The sequence below is a fragment of the Lonchura striata genome, chromosome 23, assembly GCF_050655825.1.
Source record: "Lonchura striata isolate lonStrDom1 chromosome 23, ASM5065582v1, whole genome shotgun sequence".
Taxonomy (NCBI): Eukaryota; Metazoa; Chordata; class Aves; order Passeriformes; family Estrildidae; genus Lonchura; species Lonchura striata.
The window spans coordinates 6,589,651-6,613,435 of NC_140725.1; the positions used below are offsets into that span (position 1 = coordinate 6,589,651).

Here is a 23,785-nt window from a genome sequence, read left to right on the forward strand (position 1 = left end):
GCTCTGGGCTGCCCTGGGAGGGTTTGTCCCACCCCCCTCCTGCACAGCTGGGATGTTTCTTGCCCGGTGCAGGATGTGCAGGACCAGGCCCATGGTCAGAGCTGTGTCCCTGGGCCATGGGGGGATGTGGGGCTGTCAGTGCCACCACGGCTCCCCCCAGAGCAGCCTCAGCCCTGGCTCTGGGTTCAGGGACAAGGAGCACCCTCACCCAAGGGCCCCCTGTGCTTCTGGGGGTGCCTCGGGGAGGACACGATGTGCTTTCCATCCCCACCGGGCTCAGTCCCGGGGCAGCACCCACTGCCCTCCCTGTGCTCCCCCTGCGGCCAGGGCTCAGCCCTGCGCTGCCATCAGTGCACAAACCGCGGGGAGGAACTTGGCATCCTTTTATTTATAAACAAATCAAGGTAAAATAAGTGCAGAGGAAAGCACTGGCTGACCCCGCCGGGGCCGGCTCACACCGAGAGGCCCCAGCCCTGGGCTGGCACAGGCTGAGCTACAGGACAAAAAGCCATTTTGCCTTTTTATTACTTTGAGGGTTGGGGTATTTTTCTTTTTTCTTTTTTTTTTTTTTTTTTTTTTGCAACTTTTCCCCTTAGGGGTAAACCTGACTCAGTGCAAGAGCCTGGAGGGTCGGTCCTGCTGCCGGCCAGGCCCTCGAGGCTGGGGAGGCTGAGCTGGGAGCTCCGGCTGCAGAGGGTGAGCTGAGCACAGGAGAAGAGCTCGGAGTGGAGATTCCGTCCCAGCCTTCGGCCACTGCAGGGGGAGCCTGCTGAGCTGTGGGCACACGCTGGGGACTGTCAGCCCTGCCCCAGCTCAGGCCAGGCTGGTGACAGTGATGCTCCGGGGTCTGGGCAGCCCCGAGCTGGCAGCTGCTGTCCAGGGGACACGGCGGTGACACAGCTGGTGGCTCCACTCCGACACGCCTCGTGCAGCTGCAGAAACGTATCTAGGACCATGGGAAGCACTCAAGTGCCATCAAAAATAAATACATTAAATTGCCTGAGACCAACAGGTGCCTCGGGAAGGGCAAAGCCCTCACAGGAAGAGCGATGCCAGGACAGATCACCACCCTGGACGCTCTGGCCAGACCCAAAACCCTCACACGCTGAGCTGGGACAAACTCTAGAGGAGCATGAGTGCCCCTGGGAAGACAAACCTTAGGAACTCTGGCTAAAAATCACCAAGAGTTGCGAGTTCAACACAGGTAGAAAAATCATCTCATAGTTTGAAACTCCTTAGTAAAAAAAAAATTCCAAATGAAAAAAATAAAAGAAGGCGAGAAGGATCAGCTGAGTCCTGCAGCATCCAGGCAGCCTCCAACACCAGCCCAGGCCCATCTGTGCCAGGGGCACGCCAGGCCCAGCTCCACTCCTCAGCTCCCCCAGCTCTCTCCATGCTCCCACACAGCCTCCCCAGTCTGGAATAAATATGAAGGCTTCCAGCCCCGGCCCGGTGTGCCCAGCTGGAGGCAGGTCAGGAGCTGGGGGCAGGCAGAGCGGGGTGGATGGGCTCCCCCAGTCTGGAGACAGGGCTGGCTGGTCACGGGGCTGAGGGCAGGCTGGGGGCACCGAGCCCCGTCAGGCTGGGCAGGCTCGGTGCCCAGGCTGCCCCAGCAGCAGCGCTGAGCCACAGCGAGAGCGGGAGGAGCGAGGCGAACACCCGGGGCACTGCCTGGAGCTGCTCCGTCCCAGGGAAGAGACGTGCTGGCTGGCAGCAGGGAAGAAACTCTCGGCTCCCAAGGCCCACAGCTCGAGTCTGCTGCGAAGGCTCCTCCCGAGCGCTGCCGGGGCCGGGAGTGTCTCTGCTGCGGCGGAGGGGGCGTGTGCATGCGAACCTGTCGGCAGGTGAGCGCGGCTGGGGCGGCCGGAGCGGAGCTTCCAGGATCCATCCTGCCAGGAGTCCTCTCAGAACTTGCCTTGCTTTAGCTTGTCGATGTGGTAAGTGAGCTTCAGGGCAGGCCCCAGCTTCAGCCCCATGTACTTCATCATCATGTCGCTCCGCAGCAAGAGCAGCGCTTTCCCGTCGATCTCCTGCAAGGATCAAGGACAGCGCTTGTGGTGGCACCTGGGAGCCCTGCCCGAGCCAGGCTGGGCCCGAAATGCAACAGCAGGGCTGGGTGAGAGAGCCCTGCTCAGCAGCATCCCAGCAGGGACATGGCAGCATGGAGACCCCAGTAGGGACATCCCAGTATGGACATCCCAGCAGGGACATCCTAGTATGGTCACCTCAGTATGGACATCCCAGCATGAAGAGCCCAGTAGGGACATCCCAGCAGGGAGAGAACAGTATGGACAACCCTGCAGGGACATTCCAGCATGGAGACCCCAGTATGGACAGCACAGGTAGCCCCACATCCACCCCACATCACACCCGGACCCGTGTGTGTGATGGGAGTTCTGCAGGGTGAACATCCAGAGGGCCAGCACATCCCCTGAAGGGAGGTGGGGAGGAAGGAGAGGGAGGTTTCCCTGACAGGGGAATGACAGAGGCAGTGGCAGTGCAGGGGAGCAATGGCTCACTCCAGGGCATTGCCATCCCAGCACAGCAGAAATCTGGCAGAGGATGCATTGATGGCGACAGCCCTGCTGTGACACACACAGCCCTGAAGTCACAGCTGAAGATGGAGGTGAGGGAACAGATCCTGAAACCTGAAGAGCCTGTGCTCTGAGACTGGATATTAGGAAAATTTCTTCCCTGAAAGGGTGGTTAGGCACTGGCATGGGCTGAAATCACCATCCCTGAAGTGTTCAAAATAACATGTAGATGTGGCACTTGGGAAAATGGTTTAGTAGTGGCCTTGGCAGGGCTGAGGGAATGTTGGACTGTATGACCTCAGAGGGCTTTTCCAACCTGAGTGATTCTGTGGTTCTATTTCTGGAGCTTCCCAGCACATTCCCAGCCACTGGCAGAGAGTGGTGGAGCTCCTCATCCCCAGTGGGGCTGATTCCAACACAGCAGCTTTCGAAGCATCTGATGCTTTACAGCAGAGCCAGATGTGTCCCTCCTGAGACTAAGGAGGGGATGGATCATGAAGCTCAGAATAACCAGAAAACAGCTTTGTTATTGGCATTTGCAAGTGGAAGTCTCCCAGTCCCTTGCTGCACTCCTGTCCATGACCCAGTCCAGGCTGGGTCCAGAGCTTTGCACTGGACAGTTTTCCAAGAAGAAAATGTTAACTGGCTTGTAAGTGAAAAATAAAAGTCACAACCTCAAACAACAGAAAATCCTGTCCTATGTCAAAGCTCAGTTGCTTTCAGGTTGGTGAGATCTCCAGGGATCTCCAGTACCAGGTTTGATCTGTTTTTCCCTTCCAGAGATGAATTCAAGGTTCTCCTCAGGACTGACAATCCAGGGCACTTTGGTCCCTTGGCAGCTTTTCATAATTAAACATTTCTCAATTACTGGTATTTCTAAAATAGAACAAATTAAAAAAAGAAGTGTTGGGTCAGAGCCAGCCCTGAGCAGGACACAGTGCTGAGTCCAGAACATGGACTTTATCATAAGGCAGAGGGAACACAGCTCTCGCAGGGCTCAGGACACTGCCAAACCTCTCTTGTAGCTGGAATGCTACAAACTCCAGGCTGTGTCTGCAGCTGTTTTACACTTACAGATGTGCACAGGGACCAGAGCCTTTTGAGACTCCTGTTACAGGAGCTGAGCAGCAATGCACTCTGTGAATCCCACTTGGAATGTGTTTCTTGCCAGAAGAAATTTGCCACGAGCTGAGTATTAGACTCCAGGATGAGCAGAGTTTGTGTTTTCAGCACTGGGACTCACTGCAGAGGCTCTGCATGCACCCAGGCTGCCCCCATGGGCTCTGATGAGGATCCAAGCCTGGACAGGACACGAGCAGGATTTATGAGGATCTTTTCATTGAGCACAAAACTCCATCTGGTCTGAAGTGCTGCTGTGTTCTGACTCTCGTGAATTTTGTTGTGTGATTTGCCCCCTCCCAGATGTAACACCCCCCAAACACACCCCCACTGTACAGGAAGCTGGCACTCACGTGTTTTCGGAAGAGGTCAGCGTGGGGGCCCAGCTGTGGGTCTGACTCACGGATGAACTGCATCACCTCCTCCACCGTCCAGGATGAGGGGTCCCGGCTGCTGAGCCGGGAGGTGTCCCTGGAGCTGGGGTACCTGTCCGACCCTGGGGATGGCACACAGCTCCGTTATGGGGGTCCCTGGCACCGCCCCACGGTCCCTCCCCCTCAGTCCCCCACTCAGCTCCTCTCCCACAGCAGGGCAGAGACACAGCAAGGGGCACGGCCCCGGCATGCCCCAGATTCCTGTGGTGCAGCTCTGGCACCCCAGCCTTATTCCCTCTCCTTAGGCCTGGCTTTTCAGGGCAGCCTTCTATACTGAGCCCTTGTCACCTCTCTCAAGCCCCACTCCCCTTTTTGGCCCAGCTGCCACTCCTCCGTGTCCATGGGCAGACAGTTCCCACCTCAGCAGAACACCCCCTGCCATTCCCACGTCTCTCCCCATGCACGGTTCTTCCTCCCCTCCAAACACTTTCAGCACATTTAACACGGCAAAGCTGGTTTGTTTTCACTGGCTGCCTCTTCTGATGGACTGAACCCACAGGTGACCTCCCACTGTCCAAAAGCACAGCCTGAGCTGGCACAAGTCCTGCTCCCAGCGAGGACAGCCCCTTGTCTCAGCTCTGCCTGAAAACATCTGGGGGAGGCACCAGCAGCCTGAGCTTTTCAGAGGCTTTTACTGATGCCATGCACCTAAAATGACATTATTTGCAACCCCACGTGCTGCAATGAGCAGTTCAGCTCTCCTGCCCCTCTTCCCCCATACAGACAAGTGCCACTCATGCATCTGACCATCCTCCCAGCCCCACCAGGCAACGTTCGACTCCCCAGCCATTCCAGTCCATCCTTGTGGACTCAGACACCCATTTATCACTTGGACACGGTTCAGCTCCTGCCTGTTCCTTTCTCTCCACTGACTTCCAGGTCCACCCAGTCACCAGCCAAAGGAGAAATGTCACCTGTCCACACTGCCACCTGCCAGGTGCCACCACACCTAACAGACTTGGCTGGCTGTGCAGAGCCCAGCCTCGGGTACTTGCTGAAGTTAGGAAGGTGTGACTGGAGTTAGAATAGCCCTTTATTGCCCAATTTACAGCTGCAGGGCTCTTACCCCCAGAGCTAGGCCTGCGCAGGGCAGAGGTGCTGCCCTGGCTGAGGCTAGAGGGCTGCTGCAGGTGCCTGTATCCTGGCAGGCGAAAGTCTCTGGAGCTCCTGCTGTGGCTGGATGAATTGACAGAGTTCAAGGCAGAGTCCATGGGGTCCAGGCGAGGCTCTAAGGGCCCTGGGAGGCCATCTCCCAGGACAAAGGTTTCACCTGGAATGCACCAAGCTGCAGTTAGTGCACCCGAACGCCACGGCCCCACGCATCCGTGCGGGGCAGAGCCGCAGCAGCAGCAGCAGCAGCAGCAGCAGCAGCAGCAGCAGCAGCACTCGCTGGCTCTGACCCCTGGCTGGTCTCTCCCCAGCACAGGGATCAAACCAGGCACTGCCCTGGGATTCACCAGCTGCCAATCTGCAAATGGTGTCACCACCTGCCAGTGCCAGTCCAGCCAGTGTAGTGACAATGCTCCCAGACTGGAGCAGCAGCTCCTTTTTTCAGCTACTCTCTTCAAGCCACCAGCAGCCCTGAGGCCTGGCTGCCCTGGGCCCCTCTGTGGCCAAGGGGCACCGTGGGCTGGGCAGGGCTGTCCCCTCTGGATGCCAATGGACACAGGACTCACAGACAGGCATCAACAGGAAGGGGAGGAGATGCTCCCCACGGGGTCACACACTGCCCATCCTCAGCAGGAGCTTCTGGCACTGGGGTGGCAGGCACGTGCAGAGCAGGAGGGAGCTGTGCCATCAGGGCCAGGCAATGCTCCCACACCGTGCTGCTCCTCTGGCCCCAAAGGAACATGGTGATGAGCTGCTCATCCCTCCTGGCCTCCTGCTGGGCTCTTTTCCAGCCTGACAACATCAGAGGACAACTCCCCGTATGGAACATGCACAGGAGGGCCTGGGCCTCCAATACCCTCCCCAGGAAGGGTATCAGAGCAATGGTGGCTTCCTCACCTTCTCCAGAAATGCCCTGAATTTGCAGCTGTCTGTGGCACTACTGGGATGGAGGGGCTGAGGAGGCTGTCCAGGGTTACAGCTGCATGGGCTGAGGCAGCAAGATCTGCCTCTGCTGTTACACTGGGACAGCTCCATTGCAGGGCCACCTTTGCAGGTCTTACATGGCACAACTGAGGCTCAGCCCAGGTGGTCCCTGTGCCTCATGGGTCACCCTCAAACACCTGTGTTCCCTCTGATGAAACACCTGCCAAGGAGGGAAGCAGCTGCACAGCGAGGGGCGCTGCCTGTGCACTGCCAGCACACATGGCTGGGAGCTGCAGCTCCTCCACCAGAGTCTCAGGGGCCCCGAGGGCAGCTCACAGCCCTGAGCTGCTGCCATCCAACACCTCGGCAGCTGACAAGGCTGAAGAAGCCTGAGCACTGGCCCTGGGTTTCTTCCTGGCACTTCCCAGACTCCAGGAGCAGCAGGTGAAAGCCAGCACAGCACTGCTGTGCTGAGCTGGGATTATGGTGAGAGTGCAGGATCTGCAGCCTGTGAGACTCAGAAGCTGCTGAGATTTTCCCAAATTCCCTGCTGAGCTGATGCTGCCATGCTCCAGTGAAGGCAAGTGCAGCTTGCCAGAGCCTGAAGTGGTTCCCAAGTGCTGCAGACATTGGGTACCATCGACTGGGGCAGCCTCTCCTGGCTGGCTACTTTTTATTTGCTCTGGTTTCTGGGAACTGTGTCACTATTGTGAGAGCTGGGATCTTCTGGTCCCGTGTCCTGCTGCCTGTGTTTGAGCAGAGATCCAGAGGCCAGTTCAGCTGGTCCAGCCCTGACCTTCCTGGGTTTCACACTGTAAAGATACGAAATGGGAACACCCCTGTCTGGCTGCTGGCCAGCCTGGTGTGGGGTTATCACTGGGTAATTCCCACCCAGGGCTTTGCCACTCTGCACTTGAGGCACTGCTGCCTTTGTTTGCTTTTAGGTCTCTGGGATGGGCCCAGAAACAGTAGCACAGCTTTAAAATCTCATGTACAAACTGCTGGTGTGAAGATTGTTACCCCTGGTGACCTGTGCTGTGCTGGCCCACTTGTCACTCGTTTCCTGCATGGATAAGTGTGTTCTCACCTGCTCTGGATGCATAAAAAATGGTTTGCTGACTAATGGCTATTCCTGAGTAACTTCAAACCCCTCATGGCTATTCCTGAATAGCTTCAAACCCCTCCTGCACTCCCACCACTGCACTTCAGCCCCAGACTGGATGCAAAGCAGAGCTGGCCACCCTGCCCTGGCCTGGGTGGGGATCCCCTGCCCAGCCAGACCCACTGGTGGCTGTCGCTTACACCAGTGGGTTTCCACTGTAGCTGCTTCCAAGCAACTACATTTGGTCTGCTGTTCAACAGGACAGTTCTGTTTAAACCCCAAAACACTCTGGGGAAGGGTGCTCACTGCCAGGAAGGAGAGAGGCAGGAGAGGGGTCAGTGGGCACAGCCCTCAGAGCTGTCACAGGACAGCGGCTGTGGGCATGGGAACAGGTCCAAGCTGTACATCCCAGCCCTCCAAAGAATCCCAGCACCTTCTGAGGTAACAGAGAGCTTCAGCTTGCCAGGAAGTCTGGGGACACTCTCCCAGATGTGCTGGGTCACACAAACACACGTGTCTGAGTGCTCCCAAAAACCCCAGAGCTCTCACAGCAGGGATTGGTGTCAGCAGAAGGAATCTGGGAGGCTGGGAGAGCACATGCACAGGTTCCTGTCAGTGCAAGGCTCAGGATCCAAAACTCACCCTCAGAAAGGACTTCACTCAACCATTAACACAGTGCCATGACAGGAATATGCTGTGATGCATCCTGTTCTCACATGGCCACAGGTGAAGCCCTGGGGGCATGATGTGTTTTTGCCCAGGAGGTAAAACTGAAGGCACACAGTGATCCCCAGGTTCCCCACCCCTGCACAGGTGAGTGCCTGGCTGGGCTGTAACACTGCAGCAGAGCTCAGGGCTTTGTAGCAGGGTCAGTGCAAGAGGCAGTGAGGGTTTTCCTAAAAATACAAGTACACAGGGAGCTGCTCAGTGAATGATACCTGATGAATACCTCAGGGTATTCATGAAGCAAGAGGGGAATGGCTACGGCCCCTGGGAACCATCTGTAGGTGAGATACTCCTGCAAGTGGCAGGGCACAGCTGCACTCAGGCAAGATCCAGGGTCCTTCATCCTTGATAACCAGAGTGGGAGGAGGAGGTGGCTGATCCTTAGGCAGATTTCCTTTCACAAACTGTTAGATTTAACTAAAGGCTGGCAGTTGGCACATTGTAGGGAAACATGCCACAATTAGTGGCGGAGAGGCAGGGAGCAGATAATTAAAGTTTAATTAAACAAATAGTGCGATAGACTCAACAGTGTCATTTTACTGCTAAAACACAGGAGTTTGGCCACAAGCACAAATGTGATTTGCACTACTCCTGAACACCCACTGCTTCTAGCAAGTGATGGGCTGTGAAGGCAGGTCCCCACTGTGCTGGGACTGCAGTGTTTCAGCTAAAAGCCACACAAACACCACTGGATGCAAGAGGAAAAAACAATGTAATATGTGAGATCCTTTCCTCATGTCTCTGCTTCTTGCCAAATGCAGAGTGAACAGAGATGTCCCACTGCTGCTCACAGCCTTCCATATAGCAAACTGGGATGTGTTCAGGAGCTGCTGTCTGAGAGAGTTCATTCCCATGAGAAGATGTACCTTGCTCAAGAAATACTCAATATCTGAGTATTTTAGGTGCATATTCTTAAAATATATCCTCTGAAATGCAAATATTCCTGAACCTCAATTTCATGGTGGAGGATGCATTCATTACAGCTTTCAGCTGTGGGTAAGAATGAATTTCTAGATGGAATCTGAAACTGCACCTCATTGCTCCCTGCTTGGATGAAGAACAGATCCAGAGCAAGATGTTGCAGGAAGGATCACCCCTCACATGCAGACACACTTCCTGCCCTCTTGTCTGTGTTTTTCTGGAAGAGGCTGGAGAATTCTGGCATCCAGATGGCACAACCCATTCCAAGGCCAAGGGATAACTGAATAGACTTTGAAGCAGACTAAGAATCAATTTTGTAGAAACCTAATGGAGACTCCTCCTTGGAATTACCCATTATGGAAGCCTTCTCTCTTCATTGACAATACAGAGTGGACCATATTCACCACCCAACCAAGGCATCTGAACCTTTGGAGCAATCCAGTTCTTCAAGAATAGGCTGAACACTGCATGTCCCACCTGCTGGGGGAGGAGGAGGGGCTGGGCTGTGCCAACAGTTACCCAAATGCAGTGGCTGATGCATCAGAGGGGAATCAAGGAGACCAGCACCCATTTAAAGGTGAGAAACAGAAGGGGCCTCTGGGAACAGTTCTTGACTTGTCAATATGCTGGAATAGATGAGGCACTGCCACACACCAGCCCTGTGACAAAGGTACACTTTTAATCACTGCAGAAAACGAGGCCATTAGAAACTGTCCACCAGAGAATCATGGAATGGTGTGGGTTGGGAAGGACCTCAAAGCCCATCCAGTTCCACCCCATGCCAAAGGCAGGAACACCTTCACTATCCCAGGTTGCTCCAAGCCCCGTCCACCTGGCCCTGGAAACTTCCAGAGATGGGGCAGCCACAGCTCTCTGGCCAAGTTCAGAGCAGCTGTGCTTGAATCAGTGATTCTGCAGAGCACAGCACACAGTGATGGGCACAGACCAAAATCACCCACAGCGGTGCCAGGCTGGGCACTCACACCTGGGATCAGCAGCCCCAGCAAAACCAGGGAAATGGGGATGCTAAAGGGACAGCAACAGAGCATGAAGCCACTGAACTGTGAGCAGCCTCCAGCAATTTTCCAGGGATTTCAGTCACAAAGAATTGTGACTAACATGCTGGCAGATTTCACCAGCCATTAATTAAAAGCCCCAGTAAGATTAAATCTTCACTCTTCATTATGAAGGGTTTGCAGTTCAGAACAAAAGTGGGAATGCATTTATTGAGGACTACTCGGTTCAGGGAGTCCTCCAGCTACCTGGATCTTCTGGAACTCTCCCACCTGTGCATGCAAGGGTCACCTATGGATCCCATAGCTAAAATAATTGCGTTCATGACAAAGTGAACTGGCAAACTTTGCCTTTTCCTGGGAAGACGAATTCTGCTGCTGACTTGCATCCCATCTGTGAAGGGTTTTAAATGTCCCTGTGCTTAGCAAGGAATTAAAGTGGTAATTCCTGCTTCTGCACCAGTGGTATCCTGAGGTACTCTGGGAAGGAGCAGCAGTGTGGGAGGGGAGTGGTGTGGCTGAGCTGGTGGAGCCAGGGACAGCCCCAGCTGTTTTAGGGAGGCCTGTGAGGAACAAGATGAGATCCTGGGAAAGGGCAGCAAGTTCCTGGCTGTACAGCTGCACATCAGCATCTGTACAACAGGCTGCAGCAAACCCTCAGGGAAAAAATCCAAAAATCCAGGGGCAGATTGACTGAGGCAGCTGGGCAGTTTGAGCACTGTTAATCCCATGCACAGCTAAACCAGAGGGAAGCTAAACCAGACTATACGGTGTGAGATGATGACTGCCAGGGTTAGAAGGAATTCTGCTGCATTCCACATGCCTGACACATCTCTGTGGAGAATCTGTCTCACCACAGAGCAGCTCATCCACTCCCCTCTGGAATACCAAGCACAACCCATGGCAGGGCCAAGCAAAGCAGCTCCCTGAAGCCACGGCAGCTCTGAGCCTGCTGCAGCCAGGCTCTTTGGGAAGAGACACGCTGTGCTCACCTTCCAAAGGGTGACGGTCATTCTTTGGTAACTTGGGGGAGAGAGGAGCACTGTATGGAGGGGGGTCTTGGGAAAAGCGCTTTGTACCCCGGCCTGGTCCCTGCAGAGAGCCGTCTAACGAACTGCTTCTGTCTAGGAAAAGAGAACAAGGCCTCTTTAGGAGTGCAGACATCCTGGGAAATGCAGTCTCAACAGAGTCCCCTGAGCCTTGCGTGCATCGCCAGCCTGGGCACCCACCAACTGTTCAATCCAGCACATCTGGCAGGGCTCAACAGAGCAGAGTTTGCATGTTTTATCAGAGAAAAAGGGTGGTGAGAAAACTAACAAAGAATCTTAGCCATGTTTTGCTATATTTCACCCAAATAGCATTGACTTAATTCCACTTCACCTCATGCCTTATCCAACACAATTCCTGCCCATCCCACAGTCACCTTTCAGATACACACAACCTTTGGATAACTGGCAAACAAGCCTTGGATGATTTGCAACCACTCTGTGCCATACCCAGAGCTGGATTAAACCCTACTCCAGTTTTTAATCTCCCCCAGGTGCTGTCACTGCTGCTCCTCTCCAAACTCATCCCCAGGATGGGACTCTCCACACGCTGGGCAGCAGAGGGGACATGGGGATGGGCTGGGACATCTCTGCACACACGGTGTCACGGGTGGATGGACAAGGAATGAAGCACTGACACTGATGGGGACAGCAGCCAGGTAAGTGACACAGGGGTGGCAGACCTGTCCCAGCTGAGGAGACCCTCCTGCCCCCTGCCCACACAGTCAGCAGATGCCAGCTGGGCCCTTGCAGCCACCCTGAGCATGGGTGACACTTGAGAGCTGGCAGTGTTCCTGGGGTGGGCACAGAGGGGTGAAATGCTCCTGCACAAATGCCAGAAGGCACCAGCAGCCCAGAGCAGCTCTAACAGCTGGCACAGGGCAGGAACAGCTGCAGGAGGGGAACAGGTACGGCGGGGAGCGACGGGACTGACACCAAGGGAGATGCAGAATGCCCAACAAACGGAGGTACGGGTGGGGGGAGCACCAGACGGGCACAACTGAGTTGATTAAGGAAAACACAAAGGTAGAGAAGGTACCTGTTCCATCAATATCCTTCAGGGAAATGAAAGAGCTGCTTGCACTGGGGCCCTGGGACTACATAGGAGTATCACCAAAATTCATTGTGACATTGCCAGAAAAACAAATTCAAACCTCAGGACAAATCCCTGTAAAAACCTCACTGCCCAGAGGGGGAACACATGCTCTTGGTAATGTCCCTGTGTCAAACTGCACAACCTTCTTTACCCAACAGCCACAGAACCACAACACAAGGTGATGCTTTATAAAGGTGTCATCAGGTTTTGGTTTGGGCTTTTTTTTTTTTAAGTGGTTGATGTTAAAAACACAGTGAGTCAAGTTATAGAAGTTAATTCTAGGAATCAGAAGTGAGGTTGGTGTAAATTAATGAGAGGATAAGCCAAAAACAGAATTCTGGTTTTAAAGGATAAATTTTAAGAAAATAAAGAAAGGGAGTAACAGACAAAACTGTACTCAGATTATCAGGAATAAAAGGAAAACGTCTTCAGTTCAAAAATGACATAAACCTCATGAATGTGTATCATCAAAGAGGAAATAATCTGAGAGGGAAGGACCCCCAACCTCAGTGGATAAATGCTCACTTTGAGAAGGATGCTGAGACCATGCAGATGATTTCCTTGTTTATCCAAGGACCTGCTCAGCACGGAGCTGTGCCCCTCAGGATGGAGAGTTCAGGGATGAAGGGAGGTTTTTAATTCTGTGTTTTGAGACAGTGCAAAGGCAAAGATGTGTTTCAGGTACAGAAGGAACAGAGTGAGGGGACACTGTGCAGAAAGGTGAGGATTGGGAGAAAAGGAAAGAGGGTTGTCCTGGCCTCCAAATTACAGGAGAACTGGGAGGGACATTTCACCTCCCCTGCCTTGGGAGGCTGGTGGGGGGAAGAGCAGCTCCTGCTGTGCCTGGATGGTGCTGTGGGCCATCCCAAGGCCATCAGCATGGACACCTCTATGAGCAGTGACAGTCACTCACCTCATCTTTCAGCCCACTCAGGGCTTCTAATTTAGGACAATGCACCTTGCACTGACTGCACTGGCACCTCCTCCCTGGCTGCAGAGCACACCTGCACACCTGGCTCAGGTCCTGGTGCATCTGTGACATCCACCTGCACTCGGTGCACTTGTATGCTGAGGGATGGTAGATTTAGACTGGATTTATGGAAGAAAAGTCTTCCCTGAGGGTGGGAAAGTTGTCCAGAGAAGTTGTGGCTGCCCTGGGATCCCTGGAAGTGTCCAAGATCAGGATGGATGGGGCCTGGAGCCACCTGGGATAGCAGAAGGTGTCCCAACCCATGGCAGGGGGTGAAACAAGATGAGCTTTAAGATCTCTTCCAACCCAAACCATTCTGGGATTCACTTCCAGCTGCAGCCATGCTGAGCACTGAGGGTAAGGCTCTAACGATAAAAGAAACAGGACAGGAACCAAAATATCCATCATTGACTAAGTCAGACAACTGAATGTCCTCAAAGTGGAGACTTAAGGGTGCAGAGGAAGCCAAGAATGACAGTGAACCTGAAACTCTGCTGTTAGTAAATTCTGTTAGTAAATTTTAACAGAACTCAGCACTGTGTTACTGAGAGCCACTTGAAATGTGGTGTCAATATTTGAAAAAAAAAAAGGTGGAAAAAATGATTTTTACAATAAAATGCCTATGTCCATCCTCAGCAGCAGCACAAGGCTTGTGGCAGGCTCTGAAGGTAAGGGCAGGAAGTACACATGGCACATTCTATGGCAGGTGTTCATCAGAGAAGGCCAACCCAACAGCCTCCCTGCAATGGGAAATCCTGATTGATCACATGAGGGAAGGGACATCAACCTCATGTATCTGGAATTCAGCAAGATGTTACACACAGAGAGCCAGTTGAGACAGAACATGAATTACCAGGAGCCTTGCTCTATGCACAGAAATCTGATTTGAGAGGTAAAGCTGTTGGCAGCACACTGAGAAGGAACATGAGACTGGGAGCAGCCGCCAGTGAATCTGCCTGAGGATCATCCTTGAGCCCAGGGTCATTCAATCACTGTAATAACTTTGGCAGAAATTTTAGAGATTTATCAATGAATCCTGCTGATGCTTTCCCATGTCAGGCCAGACAAAGCAGCATTTAAAATCAGGCAAGGAGGATATATATATAGATATATAACCAAGAACAGCAAGGAGGAAAATCCAGCAGCTAAACCCAGATGTGCCCTTGCAGCACTGTGCCATGATCTGGTGACCTGCAGGTGAAGAGAAGAACAGTGTATTGACCAGGACAGGCTGATCATCACCTGCTACAAGGACACAGTGACTCAAAGTGACTGCAGTGACCATGGTGGTGCCAGTGCTGTGGCACCAGGTCCCCATGAGATCCTCCCCAGAGTGTGCTGGGTGGCACTCTGGCCACCCCATGAAGTTTAAGTCAAACCAACACTGTCTGAGGAGACTGAAAAGCAGTCAAAAGTTCAACTCCTCTGAGGGCTACAAGTGCTCTGCAACTACTTCCAGAAGAAAGAGAACCAAATTACGCTAAAAGACAATATACAGACCAGGAGACACAGACACCAAGTTGCCCAAGAATAAATTAGTGCTAGAAATTACAACATAGTTTATAAAATCTCAGCATAAAATCCTGGAGCAGTCTCCAGTAGAAAAGCAAAATCCACAACTCCAGAGCTAATCCAAGAAACTCCATGTGCTGTGGTGCTGTAGCAGGAGCCAGGGCTCTGTGGCCCAGAGGGTCCCTCCAGTCCTGTGTTTTCAGACAGCTCCAAGTCACACCATGTTGATGCTGCTATGAACAGCAAGCAGCTGCCCAGGCCCCTGCAAAGGGCTGCTCCTGATGCACAGCTCAGTCTGCTTCTCCTTATTTCCATGTACTCAGTAGGGCAGAATGGCAGGACACTGACACTGCAGAGCTTCCCTCTGCCCCAAGCACACACCCCAGTTCTCCATGGCACCCACAGGGGTGCTCCTGCAAAGCCACTTTGTTCTGGGAACTCAGAGCAGCTCCCAGTCCTAACCAGTGGCCGTTTACTGGAAGAACCAGCCCCATACAATACATTCTTGTAGTGCAGAGGAAACAAGGCAGGACATGCAGAGCTGAAGGTGAGACCACAGCAGCCTTGACATCTGGTGTGATTTAAGGATGTACAACTCCACCCTCATTCCTCCATGACCAGCTCAAACGTCCCAAAATCACCAGCACTGTTTCCCTGCCCTCACCAGAAGCCACTGTAATGTGTAGATTACACCTTCTTTCAGGTGCCTGAGAAAGGTGTTACATGAGCAGATGCCCAACAAGCTCAGACAACAGGATGAACTGCAGGACTAGGTGCTGTCACACCTCTGACTGTGGTTAATTTTTCTTTAAGTGCTGCAAACACTCTGAATCAGAGCTCAGGATGGGCAGGGCTCAGCACTGTGTCTGATCTGGTGCTCTGCTTGAGTTTCTCTGAATTCTGATTTACTTTTCCACTCTGCTCAGCAGCCCAACTCTTGGCACAGCCACCACTGACCTCTCATGGAGTCAGGAAATTCTGTGTGTGAGCTCATCCATGCCCAGAGCTGGGTGCTTTCTCTCCTACTCAGGTTTTGCTCTCTGTCATGATGACAGGGTACTGAAACGTGGGGATTTCTTCTCTTTGAGGGTTCCTCAGGGGAAAGCCTCCAGTCCCAGTAACTAGTCATGCTATTCCTGTCCTTGCACATCCTACATCTCCTCTGTTCCTGGCCCTGCTGGCCCCAGCCAGGAGGAAGCAGAGGATGGGAAGATCCTCTTGCTCTCTAGACTCTGCCTAAGGTGCTTTGTGAGGTGCAATGAATGGAAGCACTGTGGCATTTGGCTGATGCTCCTACACCTCATGTTTAGCAACTTCTCCTTAAACAGTTCTTCCTAAGTGCCCATCCTTTCACATTGATACAACTTTTACTTTTCTTGCCAGAACCATAATTATGCAAAGGATTAACTTTGGAAAGACCTCAAACAACACAACAGCTATTTGCTGACTAGAGTGGGAAGAAAGCAAGACAGGAGAGGAGATCAGGACTTGTCAACCACCTAAGAGGGTGCAGACAGCTTTGATCCTCTCCACAACTGGAGCAGGAGCTCCCCAAGAAGGCCCAGACAGCCTGAGGGGCAGCCATCACCCCAGGCCTACTGTCACTGCCCAGCACTGTGGGGGAACTACTGGGCTTGTTTTCCACTTCTTCTACTTCAGAGCAGTTTTGCAGCCTGATAATCTGCACTGTGGCATGAGCTGTTTTGCTGGGGTGAGCTGCTTCAATGCCATGCTAAGGAAAACATACCACCTCTGCCTTGGATTGCTGCATGAGCATCAGCCCTGAACAGGCCACGCTGCTGGCCAGGGCTGGATGCTCTGGCTGCTGCCAGCAGATCCACGGCCAGCGTGGAAACTGCTCTGCTTTAATTAATTTCTAATTACAGTTTATCTGCTGCATGTTATCACTCTCCCTTCTCAAGCAGTCTTTCACCTGAATTCCTAACTGTATGAAGTCACCATAATCAGATCACAGGAAGCGGGAAGGACTGGGGACGAGGGGAGGAGGGAAGACAAGGAGACAGCACGGATGAGCGGAAACCTACAGCGGAGATGGGAACCAAACTGACAGGCAGAAAATGCAACTGGAATCCTACACAACAAGAGCCCTGCGGGCATGTGCACGACACTGGGTGTGATGCAATGAACCCTGTGAGAGGGCTCTGGAACAGGAGCCTGACTTCAGAGATAGAGATCAAATCTGGGGTAAGACACGGAGCACCTGGGTCCCTACAGTGCCGCCCCCGCCCCAGCTCCTACCTGGTAGATACCTGTCGTGGTCGTACTCGTGTGAGCGCTGCATGTGGCTGTTCTGAGTGAAAGGCTGGTTCCCAAAGAGGTTGTCACTGCGCAGATTGTGGCACAGCTTCTCCAGGAAGCGGAGGACGTAGGTGATACTGTTTACTGCTGGCAGGTTCAGAGTGTGCTGTTCCCGATCAAACACAGCTGGAGACAGAAACAAACAGAGCCCAACACGTGAACCCCCCGCCAAGGCGGGAGGCTACGCCCAGGGCCGCACAGCCAGCTCCTGGATCTCAGCATCGCTGGGCTGTCGAGAGCCAACAAAGCCACTGCCTCCCGCTGCCGGGGCAGGCCAGGACCAGCCTGCTGCACCCAGCACGGGGCCGGGGCGGCAGCGCCCGGGAGCCGCGTCCGAGGCAACGGAAAAGATTCCAGCAGGGCCCTGCGCTCACAGATCCAGCTAGGCACGGGCTTAAAGGAGAGATAAAACACGGGGTGTTTCTTGTCTTTCCGCGAGGAGCTGTGGAATCCCCCCTGCTGTGGCTCTTCCCAGGGCTGGGGCAGGATTGCTGCCCAGGCTGATGCCAGGACTGAGCACTGCCTGCTCCAGCAGCTGTGCCCGCGGGCCATGGGAACTGCTCCGCTCTGAGTCAGCTGCCAGCTGCTGCTTCACTGACACACATGTGTGGCAAGGAAGAGAAGACAGAACTCTTCTGTCTGCCCCTGGCCTGTGGCTGCAGTGAGCTTCAGGACAGACATCTTCCAATGAGAGAATTCTTGAATGCCTCTCTGGAGGCAAAGTGCTGCGGGCCCGTTCTCACCTGAGATGACCTCTCCCCCGTGGCCTTGTTTTAAGAAGGAGAAGACTGTTTTCTGATGATAAGCACAATCAATGCAGGCCTGTACTGCTTGCTGCAGGACAACAGAAGCTCGAGCTGGTCCAAAATGGTCTGGCAGCTGCTGAACTTTCTTCTTGTCTAGGTGGGGCCCAGTGCTGCCGTTCTTGTTCAAGTAAATGCAAACTGCCAAGATGAGAAACGTGTTTGCTGTTAACCCACTCAAGAAAGCAAGAAACAGATGCCTAAAATCCAACCTGAGAGATGCTGAGATTTTAAGACTGTCCAATCACTCACAAAGTAGAATCCACCACGACTGCCTGACTGCATCCTCACAGTGGAGCCACTTCTAGAGGGGAATCGCCTCCAATCTTCCTGCCTCATCCTCACCTTCCAAATTGCTGCTGTTTCTCCCACGCTCTGCCCTGCAGTCAGCCTGTAAAGTGGTTTCCATGCCAGCCAGGTAAGGTGGCTGTGATGTTCAGAGGGGAAGAAAGAATGCAGCCCCCACTTTCTAGGGGTTCCCACAGTGTTTCCTTTTTAGGGAAACTGGCTTCTTTAGGTTCCTCTGAAAACTGGCCAATTACATTCTGGGGGAACAGAGGGCTCAGCCCATATCCAGTGCTTGACTCAACATGTCAGAAGCAGACTTGCATTAGACTTTCCTGGCCAGATTCATCCTCAGCTGTAGCAGTGCATACACTCTTCACTGCTGCTGCTCCTCCTCCCCTATTCCCTCCTGTCCCTGTGTGCCTTGACATCCTGGCTGGAGTTGGGCAGATCACAGTCCTTCAGCACCTCCTCTGCCCTTGTGCAGTTCCAGCAGCTGTGCCCTGCATGGTGTGGGAGAGCTCAAGCTCAGGGCTCACAAGAGGTGCTGCACACCTGACTGCCCCGGGGCACAACGGACCACAAATGCATCTGGAGAGCTGTGGAGTCACCAGCATGCAAGGGAAAGGGGTCCTTGCACTCAACAGGTGGGCTTGCAACCTTCCTACTTCATTATTTCCAACAAAAAGATAAATGAACAGCTGCTCTGGACTCACATGCCTCTCTCAGGCCAGCCTTTCTGGAGTGGTAAGGACTGCTGGCTTATAGACTTAGGAAGGAATGGGATTCTCTCAGGGTGTTGCTGCCTGCCTGCTGCAGTTCCTAACTGTGCAATCCTGTCAAGAATGTGGTCCAAGACCCTCCTTACCTGTGGGAGCCTGCATGGCAGAGCTGGGGATTGTAGCAGCGTCCTGGGGCACAGTGCTTGTGTCTGGCTCTGGGGTACTGGTTGTTGGAGAGGTGGGTGCTGGGTTCAGCAATGTCCTAGGTTTCCTCTGCAGAAAAAGAGGAGATATTTCTCCTTTTATCCCTGCTCTCCTTTACCACCCATGATCACTACACTCTCTCCTCTGCATCCAACAGACAAGGCACTGTGGAACATGTCACATTTCTGATGGTGATGACGGGGTGTCTCAAGAACCTAGTAATCAATACCTGTTTATTTTACAAACCACAACCCTGAAGAATAACAAGCCTGGGATCTGCCACCTCTGTTTGACTCAGACTAGCCACACACAAAAGACAGGAGAGCTTATTCTACCCTTTGGCCATCCTGTCATGCTCCCAGCATCTGCCATGCTACTCCACAGCCAATGCACTTCCAAAGACACGGACTCTTGATGGAAATGATCTCTGGGACACAGACATTCTCTACAGCTCTGGGGCTGGGCTCTGAGGATACTCCCAGCCCACATACCCCTCTGGTCTCCTACTTGCTGCAGTCACACAGCCAGAGGCTGAGACAAACGTGCACAAACACACGCATGCACCAACCCGTGGCAGGACCTGCAGCACCTGCTGTTCACCCGCCTGCATCAGCATCAGCTTTTACCTTACTGCCAGGCTTGGGGCCTCTCTTTCTGGGGAATTTCAAAGGCTCCACTGACTTGGAGGGTGTAGGCATGGGGTGGTGGATTAGCGCTTTGGTCGTTCGACCACGCTTCTTCCCTGTTTTGCGACGCCTTTGCCCTTGTTGATGCCCCAAAACAGTCTTTGTGCTACTGTGCATGCTAGGTTTCTCCGAGTTTACTTCGGAGGCAGGTAAAGGGCTCTTTGGAATCACAACTGAAATAAAAAGAGAAAAAGCAAATGTAATTAAATCAGGTGAGAATCAAAACAAGAGCAGCCTCCATCTTTATACTGTGTCACATGGAAAATCCTGGAGAACTCCCAGACCCCCGGCTGGGGGGCTGCTCTCCATGCCAGAGTAAAAACCAAACACATGGATCCCCAGCTCAGAACTCGAGTTGGGGACACTGGGGCTTAACTTGGATAGGCTGAACTCCAGAAGGATCATGCTTGCAGCCATACCTTCCTTCCTGAAAATAACTGGCACCTACAGCTCTTCCTTCTGTGAGTGGTGACCTGCCAGTGGCCACGGAAAAGGCTCTGAGAGCATTCCTAGGGAGGGATCAGCCAAGGCCTGTCTGACAGCCACAGAGCCAGTGCTGCAAACACTGGAAATCCCCTCTCTCAAGGCTGACATCTGTTCTGTCCCTAATTTCCAGCAAACTGCAGTGGAAGGGACCAGCTCCATCCTTGCTGCCTGCAAGGATTACTGCTCCTGGCCCTGAGCAACAGCTCATCTCTGCTGGAACAGCTGCCCTGCTCTTCCACATACTACCAGAGGCAGGTGTGTTCCTTCTCATCTTCTTGCCCTTTCCACCACAAAAACAGGTTTCTGCTATACTTGCCCACACATCCCCTGAATTTATTCAGTAATTTTCCCCAAACCTGCTAAAGGTCAGAGATATGCTGGCCCAGCCTAGCAGACCTGTATTTCCTTCTGTTTTAAATTTCTGCTAAAAAGAAACAAAACAAAATTCTGCTGCATTTTGAAAACTGCAGACTGATCTTTAGGATGTCTTGTTTCTTACATCTGGAAACCTCAACATCGGGGCAAGGAATTAGGAAAAAACACAGGCAAACACTTTTGAAATCAGGGGCTTTGTAGTTAAGGAAAAAAGTCTTAGCTAGGGAAACAGAGACAATAAAAGATTGATACCAAGATGGCACAACTGCAGGCATATACAGAGATTTTTAAGGTTTCTGTAATGAGGTTTTGGGAGCAGTTACTGTGAGCAAGGATTTATTCCCATAGCACAACGAAGTTGTGGCTGCCTCTGGATCCCTGGAAGTGTCCAAGGCCAGGCTGGATGGGGCTTGGAGCACCCTGGGATAGTGGAAGGTGTCCCTGCCATGGCAGGGGGTTGGAACGAGATGAGTTTTAAGGTCCCTTCCAACCCAAATCATACAGTGCATGCAGGATCCAGCTCCATTCTGCTTGCCATGTGGGTATGTTTAGTTTTAATTTTATTCCCTTGCTTTTGTGCATTAGCAATCTGTATCAGTAGCTGGGAAGAAGCACACAGTCTTCAGGATCTATCTGACTTCCTGAATAAAGACTTTTTTGTGTCAGGCAGACACAGGCAATATGGCAGAAACAGGGTTTTGCTACTTTTGTCTGAGCTGTTAGTGTTAAAGCAAGGCTATTTTGCTGTTAAGAAAATGAATGTGATAGTTCAGGTGCTTCTTACAGCTGATGGTACTCCAGAAGTGTCACCTGCTCCAGGTGACATCTGGCACTGAGCTGCAGGGAGGAATGGCACAGGTAAGGCAGGTGCTGATCATGGAATCGTGGGGCCTCTGGCTTCAGGTGTGCAATGACTGATCTCAGTGAGGAATGTTTGTATCAAATTATTTATTAGACTCCCACAAGTTGACAGAAAAAGGATGAACACAGATCAAATGGAACAGGGTGCCCAGAGCAACTGTGGCTGCCCCTGGATCCCTGGCCAGGCTGGATGGGGCTTGGAGCACCTGGGACAGTGGGAGGGGTCCCTGCCATGGCAGGGGTGGAATAGGATGGGATTTATGGTCCAGTCCAGCCTACACCAATCCATGATTCCATGATTCTAAAAGAAACTGTTAAATATCAAAGGGATGTGGAAGCCAGGGCAGGGAGCATTTCATTTGAGATCTGCACAACGCTCAGTGTCTAAACCAAGCTGTGCCACAATGAAGTTTCTCTAATGTGGAGAAAAAAATTGAGAATTCTACAAATAAGCTGTGAGGCAAACCCACGTTCTCAGTTTTGCTAGTAACAAACCCAGAGAAATGGTGCATTTGGGAAGTTGGCATGCAGTAGGCAGAGCAGCTGGACTGCACCCTTTGCTGTCAGGCTGGGAACTCAGTGCCAGGAAAAGGCTGCTGTCAGATGAAGTCCTGGTGCAAACTTTCACTATGTAATCTTATGTTAATAAGTGATTTCATCTTTTGGTGAATAAATGCAAGAAAAATCTGTTGCCCACTTCAGCTGTAAAGACAGTACATGTAATAGTACTTTGCCAGGCTCGAAGAATTGGTTTAGGGATTCGGGCAATAAAATCCCATAACTGGGTGCATGCAGATCCCATGATGGGACACATCATGTCATTCAGCCACCCAGAGGAGTTCCCACTGTGCCTGTGCCCCTGGCAGCACATCCCTGGTCCTTGCTACAGCCACAGCTCCTGCAGGGATGGAGGAGCTGCCACAGCAAGGGAGGCTGCTCACCAAAACCGGCGAAATTACATCTAAATGTGCAGCCAGCTCAGGCCAGAGAGACACAGGCTGTGACCTAGATTGGTGCTGTGTGTCCAGCAGTGCTGCTGAGCACAGCCCTGAGCACAGCCCTGGGCAGACACTGATGTTTTCCCTGGGGCTGATTCCATCAGACTGATGCAATGCACAGACATTTTTCTGACCCGCAGTGATTTAATGAAATGAGGTTTTATCCTCCCACGATCCAGCAGGCTTGCCTGGCTTTTTGTTGGATTTGAACCAGAATCTGAGCAAACACCAGCCTGTACTAATACATTTCTCTTGCCCTACCAGATACACTGAGCTGTGTGAGGAGACACCAAGAGCTCCAGAGCAGAGTCCTCCCACCAGCTGTACCTGCACATCAATGGTGTAGCCCCCAAAACACAGCTGGGCATGCTCTGCCTCATCCCCAAGGCACCACTTCCAGTGACTGGATGCTTCCTAAAGGAGCCTGTAGTTTCTTTTCAGGTGCCTGTTATTTTCCTGCAGGATTTCGGGCCCTGCTGTCATGCAGAAGTTGTCCAGAAACACGGGATTGCTATGCAGGGAGCAGTGCCCAGCACTCAGCCCTGCCTGCACCCACCCCAGCACCCACAGAGCTCCAGAGGTGGAAGCAGCTGTGCCCAGCAAACAGGATTATCTCACAGCTCCAAGCACTGCACAAGTCTCCTTTAACTGCCAAAAGCTTCAATTTACTGCATCTTATTCTTATTATTATTACATCTTAATTAGTAAGGATCTAAAGCTATCAAAGAGTGTCCAAAGATGCTGAATGGCCAGAAGCACACAAGGAGCAGCTGAGGGCTCTTGGTGTGTGCAGCTGGAGCAGGGCACACCGAGGGCAGAGCTCAGGGACCTGCAGCTCCTCCCGAGGGGCAGCTCCCATCCCTGCCCTGGGCCAGGGACAGCACCAGGGCACGGCTGGAGCTGGGCCAGGGCAGGGCAGGCTGGAGCTCAGGGAAAGGTTCTTCCCCCAGAGGTGCTGGCACTGCCCAGGCTGCCCAGGGAATGGGCACGGCCCCGAGGCTGCCAGAGCCCCAGGGATGCCCAGGGTGGGGCTGGTGGGGGTCTGGGCAGGGCAGGGGCTGGGCTGGATGATCCTTGTGGGTCTCTTCCAACTCAGGATATTCTGTGGTTTAGCTGGTGACAGAGCCAGCCCAACAGTGAGCAGCTACCAGAGACATCCTTTCTTTTTCCTTACACAAACCACTAAGAGGAGCCATGTTTTCAGAAAATCAAGTGGGGCCTCTCTTAAAAAATCAACAGTTTTCTGTTCCTCAGTAAAGCAGCATCTCTGTGTCACAGCTTTTTGCTCACCTGAGCTCTGAGCAATCTAATCATCCAAAGCTGGCCTTGCTTTGGAGGAGTTGAGCCATGCAACCCTGAGATCCCTTCTGACCCGAATCTGAACTCATGGTTCTTTCAGCTCATTAAGAGGACAGAAAACTAATAATAGGAAATTTTCTGCTGGCTGAACTGTCTTGTTTTGGGTCACACAGGCATACAAGACAATGGCAGACATGGAAGAGGAGGAGGAGGAGTCTGGCTCCTTGCTGGGCTGCCTGG

At 52.7% G+C, this 23,785-nt stretch overlaps 1 protein-coding gene across 6 annotated transcripts in view; it reads right to left on the minus strand.

Moving 5' to 3' along the window:
* Positions 1 to 368: 368 nt before the first annotated feature.
* SCMH1 (Scm polycomb group protein homolog 1) overlaps positions 369 to 23,785 on the minus strand; it is a 60,728-nt gene continuing 37,311 nt past the window's right edge. For 2 of the 6 annotated variants that reach the window (XM_085559869.1, XM_021554875.4), the window contains 8 exons: positions 19,467 to 19,699; positions 18,783 to 18,909; positions 17,570 to 17,770; positions 16,767 to 16,952; positions 10,876 to 11,007; positions 5,154 to 5,357; positions 4,007 to 4,149; positions 369 to 2,030 (listed from right to left, as the gene is read on the minus strand). In XM_085559869.1, the coding sequence (XP_085415995.1) occupies positions 1,905 to 2,030; positions 4,007 to 4,149; positions 5,154 to 5,357; positions 10,876 to 11,007; positions 16,767 to 16,952; positions 17,570 to 17,770; positions 18,783 to 18,909; positions 19,467 to 19,699 (1,352 nt within the window). In that variant the 3' untranslated portion in view covers positions 369 to 1,904. The remainder of the gene's footprint in view (positions 2,031 to 4,006; positions 4,150 to 5,153; positions 5,358 to 10,875; positions 11,008 to 16,766; positions 16,953 to 17,569; positions 17,771 to 18,782; positions 18,910 to 19,466; positions 19,700 to 23,785) is intronic. The other 4 variants (XM_085559871.1, XM_085559870.1, XM_085559872.1 and 1 more) reach the window with 3 other exon arrangements.